General features: G+C 39.2%; 1 protein-coding gene across 1 annotated transcript in view; it reads right to left on the minus strand.

The window, feature by feature from the left end:
* LOC135201011 (ubiquitin domain-containing protein 1-like) overlaps nucleotides 1–13,212 on the minus strand; it is a 63,426-nt gene that overhangs the window by 19,003 nt on the left and 31,211 nt on the right. Inside the window, 1 exon segment of the mRNA XM_064229831.1 lies at nucleotides 9,956–10,075. Within this exon segment, the coding sequence (XP_064085901.1) occupies nucleotides 9,956–10,075 (120 nt within the window).

Here is a 13,212-nt window from a genome sequence, read left to right on the forward strand (position 1 = left end):
ACAATCGGACGAAAAAATATGATATTGTTATGATACAATAAAGTTTGTTCATACTTTACCTGGCAGATATATATATATAGCTTTTTTTTTTTTTGTTTTTCTGAAGTCCGACAGAATTTAAAAAACTTCCGACACACGCAGTGGTGGTCGGCCAGGTGGTTAGTACCCATTCCTGCCGCTGGGAGGCGGGTATCAGGAACCATTCCCATTTTCTATTCATAATTTTTATTTCCACTGTCCCCTGAGGGGAGGTGGTGGGTACTTGATTATATATATCTGCCAGGTAAGTATGAACAAACTTTATTGTATCATAACAATACCATTTTGTTCATGAAACTTACCTGTCAGATATATATATAGCTGAATCCCACCGTTGGAGGTGGGAAGGACAGAATAGAAGGATTTTGGGAAACAAAATGCATGCAGATGATTTACATCTTGGTTCCACCTGTTAGCATAGCCGACTTCGTGATTACTGTCACCCAAGTCTGCTTCTGCTTTACTAGAGTTGCCAGCGAGGTAGAGACCTATAAAGCTGGTGCACTCCAGATGATCTGTCAACGGGGCGTGACCACAATATGACTAGACCATATTGACCATACCATGAGGGCTAAGAGTAAAATAAATATATATATAAAATATATATATCACCACCTGACCAACCTAGCCAAAGTTTAAGGTGTGTTAACTAAGGCTTAAGAGTTAAGAAGTCGCCGTTGTCGGCGACTCAACAACTAAATTAAAGAGCTCTTCCTAACCATTTTCTACAGGATAGGATGAGTGGTACTTCTTGCCCCCAAGATTGTGTTCTGCAGACACGTATGGCCCTAGCGAGCAGCAGATCTCATATGCCATCTTCACATCTCGCAGGGAGTGTGAAGTGAACACAGAGTTGCTTCGCTAAAACATGGTACTCAGGATGTTGCTGAGTGCCATGCGCTGTTGAAAATGCTTCCGAGGCCGCGCCCTCACCTCGTGAGCATTCAGATAAAAAGATTTCAAATCTTTGTGCAAACACAATGAAGGAGCATTTTTGAAAGAACTCCTTAACACTAAAGCCAGGGTGTTCTTCGATATGGGCAAGTCTGGTCTTTTTCGGAACACTGCAGATTGCCCGAATGACTTCGACTTTCTTGAGTTTTATGAAGATAAAACTTGAGAGACCTGACAGGGCACAGGACTCTATCTGGCTCCTGCCCACTAACTTGTGCCATCCTTGCTTCCAAGCTCCTGGCCCAAGGACAAAACGGGTTTTCCATTCTTAGGCCACAACGAAAGGCTTAGAGAGCACACCGCCTTGTGTTCTCTAAAGCCAAACTTGTGACGATGGCTTAAAATCTCACTAACCCTCTTTGTCGTATCTAGGGTGGTTAGAAGAAGGCCTTCCTGATCAACATGCAAGAAGTTAACAGGTAGGAGAGGTTCGAATGCTTTGACATCAAGAACTTCAGACTACGTCTAAGTTCCATATTGAAAGCTTCGATCTGGACATGCACAGTCAGTCCGTCTGTACTAAAGTCAGGTGACCGACCAGTTGACCAGGTCAGACGAATCAAGGACAGCAAGGCTGTACCCTGAAGACCATAAGGCACTATTCTTCGCTGAAGGATGAGTGTCTGGACTGCCTGGGCGATTCAATCTAAGCAAACCTTGGGGGGTGTATCAACGCAACCCAACGTCGTCAGCGAATCAACTCCTGACTCGAGCTTCTGGTGCCAGGAGAAAGGAGCAAGGAGCAAAAAGGCGATTCAGTCCCGAAGGAAGAATGCCTGATAGTCCAACCTGGTCTCATGTTACACGATCATCGGGGGTGTATAAACGCAACCGACTTCGTCAACAAGAAACTCAGGGCTACTATATGTCGCCTGATCTCGCACGAGTGTCTGACTCCGAGAAAACAGGTGAGACAAAAAGTAGATGGTGAGCGAGTTTCGAGATTCCACAGAACTCAAAGATCGTGAAGGGCTTTGTTGTTTGACAGACGCAAATCTCTGAGCCCAAAAGCCGTCAACAACATATTTGCGTATTCTTTAATAGTTGTGACTGCCAGCTTATCCCATTCTTCAGACGGAAATGGAAGACGGTATAATCTTATTCCTGTCAACATCTCGATAGTCCTGAAACGTTGTCAGACTCAGAGCGGAGAGGTTATAGGTACCTTTCGAGTTAGAGTAGACCGACTCTCTCGGAAAAGGTCCTTGGAAAGTGAACTAGGAAGGATGTGACCTCTGTGAATCCAGGATCCTGAAGCCAACATGGGGCGATCAGCGTCATTGTCGCTCTAAATCCTCTTATTACATTTCCTAAGCGATTGAAAAAGGGGAAAAAAGAAGACTTAAACATCCATCCCCGTTTAATATCATAGGATGGCGTTTAATGGTACCGATCCCGGATCGAGAAAAAGGGAGCAGAGAAGAAGAAGCCTCTTCGTCCTCAACATATCGAAGAGAAGAATGAAAGGGCATCCCTAAAGTCTCCAAACTCTCACTTACTTCTAAAGAAAGATTCCACTCGGAAGTCAAAAGTTGCTGCCGTCGATCGAGACGATTCGTACGGACTTTTGCAATCCTGTAACGAACCTCTAGAGGATCGTTACATTCTACGCCTGTTGTTATAATAGGCTCTTTCTCGTAAACTCGAGCAGGGACCGAGAGAAGATACTTCTTAAGATATGAGAGAGCTGTGGAATATCAGAGTTGATGTGGACCACTGGTTCCAAAAACTCATTTCGAGGACTGGAGGGACGACCGAGTTGCATTTACTTCTTTCAGATTAAGATCCAGGACATCTGAAACCCAATCCAGATGTCCGGCACTTTCTTTCTATCATGACGCACCGAGAGATGTTTCAGAATCATTCCTAGATCTTGAATAATCATTTCCATGTTTCCCGGTAGGAAAAACTGTGGTCTGAATTGCAGTCTATTCGGGGAAACAAAACTTCTTCAGGAAGGAAATGGTCCCCAGCAAGCTCATCCATTCCCATCCAAGAGTATGGCTTAACTTCCCTAATAAGGCTGCGCTTTGCCTAAGCAGGAGAGCATATAAAAGTGCAATGTTACGGTAGACTCGTAGTTCTATACCGTGCGGTAACGAGCACCGAAAGGATTAAGAGATAACTCTGTTGAACATAGTAAGGCAAAATGAATGCAACGTTTATTCATTCACGTAAGAAATCCCCTCAATCTTAGGCTAAAGTCCGTGATTGTAGGACAGAGATACAGTTAGTCAGTCAATCCCGCAGGAGAGACGTAACCGCCAGCACAGAGATACGGTTAGTCAGTCAATCCCGCAGGAGAGAGAGACGTAACCTACAGCGCATGACAGCGCACGATCTTTTACTGGCTCGGTTGGCAGTCAGACACAGCAAGCAGCCAGCAGCTTACGAACGTTGTTTCTTAACTTTATGTCTGGGTTGCCAGCTACCCTATTCTACGAAGAAATATGTCCGTTATTTTTTGAGCAAAAAGAGACTCTCAAGCTGGTATATTTAAGCGAAACAGAAAACGCTAAATATATAGATGCGTTTGTGTCGTCAGAACACTACCATACAACGGTAAAAGATAAATCGGAAACTCCTGGAAGGCTGCAGGGAGTAACGATTAAATGTCCTTAAAATAATAGACAATAGACCTCTCGTTGCCATCCGAAGAGGTAACTACAGCAAGCATGTATGACTTGAACCAACCAGTAGTAAAATAACGCAAGGCAAAATATTTTATTATATCACAATAAAGTTTGTTCATACTTACCTGGCAGACATATATATAGCCTGAATTCGGAAATACAGCTACATACATATCTGACAGGCAAGTTTCATGAACAAAACTTAGAGAATCGAAGCAGACAGCTCAAGCTTCTTATGTTATTGGACATTAGCGTTCATTGACGTAGTCTACAAGTCTATTTCTTGTACGAGTCTGCGAATGACGAATGAGAGCTCTTCCGAATCTTGTCAATAAGAGCTTATTCGCTTACGCAATATCAAGTTAAAGAGATGTTTGTCAATGAGAACTAACCCATTTACGGGACAAAGAGATATTTTGTCAATGAGGGGATACCCACTTAACTTGACAAAACGATAGTATATTGTCAATGGGGGAAAGTCACTGAATTGACAAAACGTAATCCAGAAGTCGAGCATTTTAATTTTTCCGATTCCCGTCTCAACGAGGAAGGGGCAAGAATCCTGTTAAGAGACAGGGCTTACGGCAGGTAGAACGACGATGTTCAATTCGGCAGCGTAGTCCCGACTAGAAACTAACAAAATCTATCATCTGAAAACCCTTTCAGATGGGCTAAAAAGCTTGCAAAATTATCCTGGGAAGAGGAAGAAACTCTCCAACCAGCTTCCTCTCCCGTATCACAACTAATGCCTGCTAAAGCTTAAAATTTATTGGCAGTATGGCAAAGGAAGTCCTGTCTTGCGCTTTCCTGAAGAGTGTCCTTTTGATGAATGCCTTTGCAAGAATCCTACTGAACGTCGCCGAGACGTCGAGCCTTTACATAACCCGTAACTACCTTATCGCAAAGTCTTGACTGCGGTAGAGAAACGAGATCTTCCCTTGAGCTTTCCTTAACTCCATCCACCTTTGCGAAAAGCAATATAATATTGACAGAGACCTCTTGAATTCACGAAACCCGAGGTCTTGCTGGGTTTCGAAGACGAAGTTGTCTGTTCACTTTAAGCTTCCTCCGAAGCACTGCTTACTTCACATTCTTGAGGCTCAAATCTTAAACAAGAGCTTGAAGAGTTCAACAGAAACGTTCAGCCAGGAGACAAACCTGGTGTGCGCTGCGCGCGCTCGGCGTCCATATTTGCGAGGACCGCTCGGCCGTACGCCACTGGCGAGGTAACGCTCCGGCGTCCACTGGCGCACGCCTGGCGTCCATCCGAGCGTCCCGTTCGAAGCCGAGCGTCAAAAGAGCGTGCAGAAAAGCTTCACGCTCCTGACAGGCGTCAAAAGAAGCGAGAGAAACTGCCTTCTTTTTCATATTTCTCGGTGGAAAGACGTACACGTGATCAGGCGACGTTCGCCTTCTTTACTTCTCACTGAAACGCATAACGAGAGAGTGAGGATGTGAAGCGTCCTCTTCTATAAAGCTTCTATTTAGAGGGCGCGAGTCCCCTTCCCAAGAGCTCCGACCCCTGCACGGGGAGGACGCCTCGGAGGACAAGAAGCAATCCTTCGAGATTCGTGCACGTGCACGATCTTCCGCAGCCTGGGAAGCGTCAACAGGTCCTACCGAAGGGACGCCAGATCGATGTGGGTTTCCCCGTAACCTCCTTCGGCTTTCAACATGCCCTCATCCCCTGGTCCTGGGAGTCCGACAGAGGTCCAGGCCTAGAGGCGTTATGGGGCGGATCTGACGTTCCCTCCTGACGAGAGAGAGGACGTGAAGCGTCCTCTTCTCTAAAGCTTCTTAGAGGGCGCGAGTCCTTCCGAGAGCTCCAACCCTTGCGCGGGGAGGACGCCTCGGAGGACGAGAAGCAATCCTTCAGGATTCGTGCACGTGCAGGCGAACTTTGGCAGTCTGGGGATTTTCATCAGAAACTGCCGAAGGCACGCCAGATCGGTGGGGGTTCCTCGTAACCCTCCTTCGGCTTTCTGTGTCCTGGGAGTCGGAGGCTGACAGAGGTCTAGACCTAGAGGCGTTATAAGGCCGATCTGACGCACCCTCCACTACACAAGGGGCACTGTCACTGCACTTAGCCACTTCACTATTGCTCTCTAAAGCAAGCACTTTCGATTCTAAGTTACGAATCGAAAGAGTATAAGAGAAAGGGCAATAACCTCTACAGACACTGTTTTAGGGCCCGAAGGCAACATTACAGGGTTAGGAGTAACAATAACAGAAGTAAGCACTCAATGAAGGAGAGCGATCACCTCTCTCAGACATATTCATAACCCGTAGGCCATACTATAGGGTTAGGCAAAATAAAGTCTACAGGAAGGTTAGCAGGTTCACTACCGATTTTGTTTTTAATGATAATTGCGTACATACGAATCATACTTTTCCTTACGGGAATATAGACATGTTTATGATTAATGCGTACATCCGAATCATACGTCTTCCTTACCGGAATAGACAAAGTCTTACACATTCCTTACAGGACAAATCTCAACAAAGAAGCAAGACCAAACCCCAAATCAGTGCATACCAAGTGCGGATCTACCGAAGCTTTCGGTAGCCACACCCTATCTTTGCAGACAACCCCCTCTGAAACTAGCCTAACTAGATTCAGATATCTTATGCAAAAATGAATCAAATTCAAATCGATTTAAGATAGCGTATGCCTAGCCACAAATCCAAGTAAATAAATCAAAAGACAATTAGGATACTTAGCGGCAATGAAGTTTCCAAAATCCTAAGACGGAGGTACTGAAAACAGGTGTTTTCAGCACCGGCGACAGAAAAAATTATGAATAGAAAATGGGAATGGTTCCTGATAAACCCGCCTCCCCCAGCGGCGGGAATGGGTACTAACCACCTGGCCGACCACTGCGTGTGTCGGAAGTTTTTTAAATTCTGTCGGACTTCAGAAAATACAGCTATATATATATCTGACAGGTAAGTTTCATGAACAAATTATGATTTTTTTGGAAGAGTAACCACGCGGACGTAAGGATAAAGTTTTTTTTCTTAAATTCACCATAAATCGAAATATTGTGCTAGAGACTTCCAATTTGTTGCAAAATGAAGGTAAATGATTGAATATTACTAGAATACAAGAGTTTTAGCTTACAATTGCGTTTTTTTACCATTTCGGTAGAGTCAAAGTTGACCAAAGGTTGAAATTTTTGCACTTATCGTTATTTATATGAAAATATTTCAAAACTGATAAAGCTACAATCATGAGTATTTTTTTGTTGTATTCTACATAGAATTGCACACATTTTCATATATAATACTCCATGTAACAGCTAATTTAAAATGGTGCAAAAATTATGTCAAAGTGACGAAATAATTTCTGAGATGTCACTGATACTTTTTAGTGCGATGAGAAAGAAATTCACGCTTGCGCGCCTGCGTAACGATTGTAAACAAAACAACACCTTGATCCGTGAACTCCCAGCACCCCCCAAGGCGCGTGATTTAAAAGTTTTAGGCACGTAGGGCTATAAGTATTTTTCAACGAATTTTTTAAAAAACTTTTCTGAGTAGACGTAAAATATGTCCAATCGGCACCAGACAGACAATTTATCTTGACGTAAAATACGTCCAGTAGGCGTTTAAGGGTTAATATACTATTGGGAAAAAGCTCTAAATTCCTGTTTTAATAGTCAGCTGACTTTGTCCCTTTAACTCTGGGTGTAGCCTAACCATAGTAATTTTTTTTTATAGGTATGAGATGGCTTCCACTTCTCGTCAAGTATCTTCAGAAGAAACTGATGATATTCTATTTGGCTTTGACTCAGAATTTGGGCCAGTTATTGATGATACTACATCAAATGATGATTATTATGATGATAATACGGATGAAGATATGAATGAAGACCTCCCAGCAACAGGCTCATCAACCCCAGCTGATGTAACAAACTCACTGTATTGGAATAAAATTAATTATAATAACAATTCTCCCACTGAATTAGATAATGCTTTTCATTACTCAGCCTCTCATGTGTAATTAATTTTGAAAACTTAAATCCGTATGAATGTTTTACAAGATTTTTTCTGGAAAAAATTTATGAACATGTTGCAAAATAAACTATTAAGTATTCTAAATCTGTGATAGCTACATAACAACCTTTACCAAAAAGATCAAGGTACCTCCAGTCGTCAGATGTAACTGATAATATAAAAGCTGTTGCTGCTATTGAAATAGCAATGTGTATACTTCATAAACCCACAATTTAGAGTTACTTTAGTGAAAGTAGCTTTGTATCTGATACTCCTGGATTCAGAAAAGTGTTTTCTTGGGATAAACATCAGTTAATTAGATCAGCTATTCATTTTAGTGTTAATGATCAGAAAGATGGGAATGATAAGTTCTCCAAGATTAGGCCAGTATTAGATATTGTAACAGATTTATATGGGGAGTATTATGTTAGCAATAAAGAAATCAGTATTGATGAAAGCATGATCAAATTTAAAGGTAGGCTATTTTTGAAACTGTATTTACCATCAAAGCTTCAACTAAATGGGGAATAAAGGTATGGTCAATGACAGATGCACATACTGGTTTCCTGCTAAATTTAATGTATATACTGGGAAGTACTCTGCACGTCAGCCATCAGAAGGGTTAGATACTCATGTTGTTCTGTCTTTGTTAGAGAGTTATGAAAACAAAGGTCATAATATTTATGTGGTCAGTTTTTATAACAGTGTCCCTTTACGACAAACTACTTCAGAAAAAACTCTAGCTTGTGGAAGTTAGGATAAATACGAAGGGTATGCCAGTTGATATGAAACAAACAACAGCTAAAAGGGGAACTTTACCAGCAACATGGGTGAGAAATGATGGTAAAATGCTTGCTTATTCAAAGAAGGGTGATAGAGAAACTGACAAGCCCTGTGTTCATGTAGAACATAATAAGTATATGGGGGGATTTTGTAAGTTTGATCAACTTTGCTCAACATAATCCTTACTAAATAAAGAGCAGAAATGGTACCAACCCATTTGGCACTTCACAGTTGAATCAGCATTAGTGAACTCAAACATATGTTATAATATTCAGAATCCCACTGCTAGCTTGATAAAAAAAAAAATTAAGGAAAAAATTATTAACACTTTGTTAGAAGGGTATAAGGGAGGGGGTCCAAAACTCAAAGAAGGGGTAGATATTATTTAAACAAAAAGCATTTTCGGCCAGCACAGTATGTTTGACGAAAAAAAAAACCACAAGACCCAATGTACTGTATGCTCTATCTTGCCCAAAGAATTGAGTGATGAAAGGTAAAAGGAAAGGGAATGTAAGAGAAAGCAAACCACCTATTTTTGTGATCATGTGTTTGAAAAGCTACCTCTGTGTATCATTTCATGTTTGCAAAATATCACACCAATAAAATGTATAAAAAGCACTGCCAAAATGGAAAATAAATGTCTTAGGCATTGATGAATTAGGTGAAGGATTGTTGGTTAAATTAATAAAAGTCATAAAAGAAAGGCAATTTTTATGATTTTTCCTAATTTTTACCCTTTAACCAAATAATTCAAGTCAGAAAATTATATACTCAAGCAAAAATAATGTTATATTCTGAAAATAAAATGGTTCTAGAACACAAAAAAAGGTTTTAGTAAAATTTAAGTACTTTGAATTTTACATTGAAAATTTACGCAACATACTGTGACATGTACATATTCGCAAATCCGCAGCAAAAGGGTTAACCCTTAGGCTGTTTTTTGTATGGTGTTTTTACGTTGTTTGTATGGCGTTTTTACGCTGAATAACCAATGGTTATTCAGCAACGGGACCAACGGCTTTACGCGACTTCCAAACCATGTCGAGAGTGAACTTCTATCACCAGAAATACACATCTCTAACTCCTTGATGGAATGCCCGAGAATCAAACTCATGGTCATCGAGGGTTACCCCTTAGGAGCCAGGGTAATAAAAAATTGATATGAAGCACCCCATGTCAGCAAACTCTGAGGTCAGCAAATTTATGAAAAAAACACATCAACGTAAAGAGGAGGATATGCAAATGCCACATGGTGAAAGAAAAAAATTCTTAACAATTTTCCCTACCTTCCAGAAGTTGAAAGTGACCATTTACCAATTTATGTATGTTTTTTCTAATAAATAATTTTATTTCAATTAGTAAAATTATACTTATAGCTCACAATATCAAAACAGATAAATAAAATCAGTAACAAATTCTAAATATATTTGTTGAAAAATATTTGCGTAAATTTCCCGAAAACGAAGATTCATTAATGCACAGAACAATTGTTAAATGAGAAAGTTCACATACTATATAAATAATATTGTTCTTATTATATCTAAACAAACCTGCATCAATTTCTCCATCTTTGTCAGGGGAACGCTGAAGAATGTTGAGTGGGTATGAAAGGCAATATACTGGTAATTGGTACCTGGTGCCCAGCTCATCATAACAATCTGTCAGTGTTCCTGGAAATAAAAAAAGCAATGAGGTTGCCAAACCTTTGGAACACTATTCTTTATTAACCATCACCAAACCAATGACAATGATTAACCAAAAAATCTTTACATTTTATCACTGTTTAATATAATAATTTCCTAAATCTAAATCTCTGTGTGTAGGCAAATTTAACATTCACCTTATTAACAGACTTTCTTTAAACACTGTAGGTCTCTTAAACTAAGCTCCATTTTCCCAGGTATACAAATCTTCAACTTATAATATGCATTACTACTTTGCAATGCAACCAGGTGTGGTTGTTGCTGTAGTTAAGTTACAACAAGTAAACATGGAGTGGGGTGATGATGATCTTGGGAAGAGAGAAGGAAGTAACACATAAGCCTTGTCACCAAATTTTTGTTTTGGCTATGAAGATAAATGAAGGAAGCAGTAGGCAGGAGGCACTGTCTTGATGTTACATAGTTTTTGTATGGAACAGTCTGAACAACAAACCAAAATCAACCACCATTATGTACTGTCACCTACCCAATCTTAGTATGTACATGACCAGAGGGAGGATATCTCCTGTAAACTCCTATACAGCCTGGCATTTAATCATAATTTGGCTAATAGGGCTCTGTGTCACTTTACTACAATTTTATGAACACTAAACTCTTAGAAAAGTTTAAAGAACCTGTAGCCAATATTTAGAGAACCTGCATCCAATAATGTAATGGAGAGATACAACTCGATGGGTTATAATTATCAGAGCCCTATTAATAATAAGGTCTAAACAGACAGTCCTTATCCAGATTTACAGGTGGATGGAGGGAGTTTCATAATTTGACTGGAGCCAGTGGATCACAAGCTCTTATGTAGCTAGCCTTCCTCAGAAAAGATCATCATCATGACCATACATCATTTATATTACTGAAGAGGACAAGTTGGAGAAAAGCCAATTGAGCTGCTTCCAATACAGAGATCATGACCTCTCAGAATGCCCAAACAGCTGCCATTTTGTTTGATTCTGAATCTGAAATAAAAGAAACAGATGGAGTAGCCTCTTCCCTCTAGGGAAAGACATTACAGTGGGGGCCCCGTATTCGTGTTCTCGGATTTCTCTCTGGACCATATCTACCCATTTATTTGCGGGGGATACGCCCATTCGGGGGATTTTCCGACGAAAATAATCACTAATTAGTGTATTTTGATGTTTATTTTCATGACTAAATACATTTTTATGATACAAAAATGATTTACTAATTTTCAAATATTAATTTTGATTAATACTGTATTAGTAAGTTTAATAAGTTTAAATGATATCACATAATAAACAATAATTTTCTCTCTCTCTCTCTCTCTCTCTCTCTCTCTCTCTCTCTCTCTCTCTCTCTCTCTCTCTCTCTCTCTCTCTCTCTCTCTCTCTCAGAGATGTGTTTTTTGTATGATAAATAAATGATTTACTATTTTCAAATATTAATATAAATGTATACAGCAATAATATCAATTCATTAAAGAAAATACCATAGTGAATTAGTAAGATTTTAGTTTATACATTTAAAAAATTATAGAAGAATGAAGGAAATCCCAGTCTTCTTTCTCTAACTCCAGGTACTAAAACTGTCAGATATATCAAGTTATGTGACAGGAGGGGGAGGAGCTGTTGTGTTGCTGCCACCAAGTGCTCATGAAATTTCACTCTCTCGCTCTCTCTTCTCCCTCTCTCTCTCTCTCTCTCTCTCTCTCATTTACTGAGACTCAGATTTTTTTATAGTATATACTTGTTCTATTTTTATAGTATGTACTTGTTCTATATATTTTTAATACTTTCAAATACGTAATAATAATAATAACTGTAATTACAAAATTCATTATGTGATAGTATTTTAAAGAAATACAATACTAATCTATCCATGTCACTTTTAATTAAGGTTAACCTTTTGGTTGTCTCTCTCTCTCTCTCTCTCTCTCTCTCTCTCTCTCTCTCTCTCTGGAAGCGTTATAAGTATTTTTTGAGAGAACAGAGAGATAAACACTCTCTCTCTCTCTCTCTCTCTCTCTCTCTCTCTCTCTCTCTCGCTCTCTCTCGTCTCTCTCTCTCTCTCTCTCTCTCTCTCTCTCTCTTTCTCTCTCTTTTTTTTACCGAGATGAAAGAATTTTTTATGGTACTAGAATGTAAAATGTTTGATTGAAAATTTCAGTTATTTAATAATAATAATAACAATAATAATAATAATAATAATAATAATAATAATAATAAAACAGTAATTACAAAATTCATAATGGTAGTATTTTAAAGAGATGAAAATGACCTTCCATTTCACTTGTAAGATAACTCCTCTTTCTTACTGAGATGAGAGAATTTTTATGGTAGATGCATGTCTTTATTATATTTTCAAATAATAATAATAATAGAAGTAGTAATAATACGATAACTGATCAAATGAAAATTCTTCCCTTTGTTCTTGTTCTGTATCAATTCCTACTCCATTTCATAACTCCAGTTGACGCTCGGAGGCTGGGAAAGTAAACAATTGCCATACAATGGCAAGGGGAATTTAATGGTTTTTTATGTAATCTCTCTCTCTCTCTCTCTTTCTCTCTCATCTCTCTCTCTCTCTCTCTCTCTCTCTTACGAGAATTGAGATCATAATATGTCCATAATAATACTAAATTAACTGTAATTACGAAATTCATATGTGAGTATTTTAAATACAATAATCATTCCATTTCACTCTTTTAAATACTGTAAGGACAATCTCTCTCTCTCTCTCCACAAGATACTTGTCATAGTGGTAACTCTGTCTCTCTTGGCTGCAAGTGTTATAAGTACGTATGTAAGTACGTACATATATACCTTTAAGGGTACTAATGTTTAGGATCACTTTGAAATTATATTAATACAATCTCTAAGATTAATACAGTAATATGATGATAATTTAAGGTAAATTTGATGCAGAATGTTACATAAGGTATACATTTGGTGTTTCTATTTCTTTCTTCTTTTATCTCTCTCGCTCTCAGCAAAAGAATTGATAGACAAACATAATTGCACAGCCCTCTCTTTCTCTCTTCTCTGGAGAAATATATGTATTTATGGGAGGGGAAAAAAAAGCTGTTGCCTACAGACGTTTATTTCAATCTATTGAAATCGTAAGGAGTTATT

Source organism: Macrobrachium nipponense, chromosome 27 (assembly GCF_015104395.2).
Source record: "Macrobrachium nipponense isolate FS-2020 chromosome 27, ASM1510439v2, whole genome shotgun sequence".
Classification (NCBI taxonomy): domain Eukaryota; kingdom Metazoa; phylum Arthropoda; class Malacostraca; order Decapoda; family Palaemonidae; genus Macrobrachium; species Macrobrachium nipponense.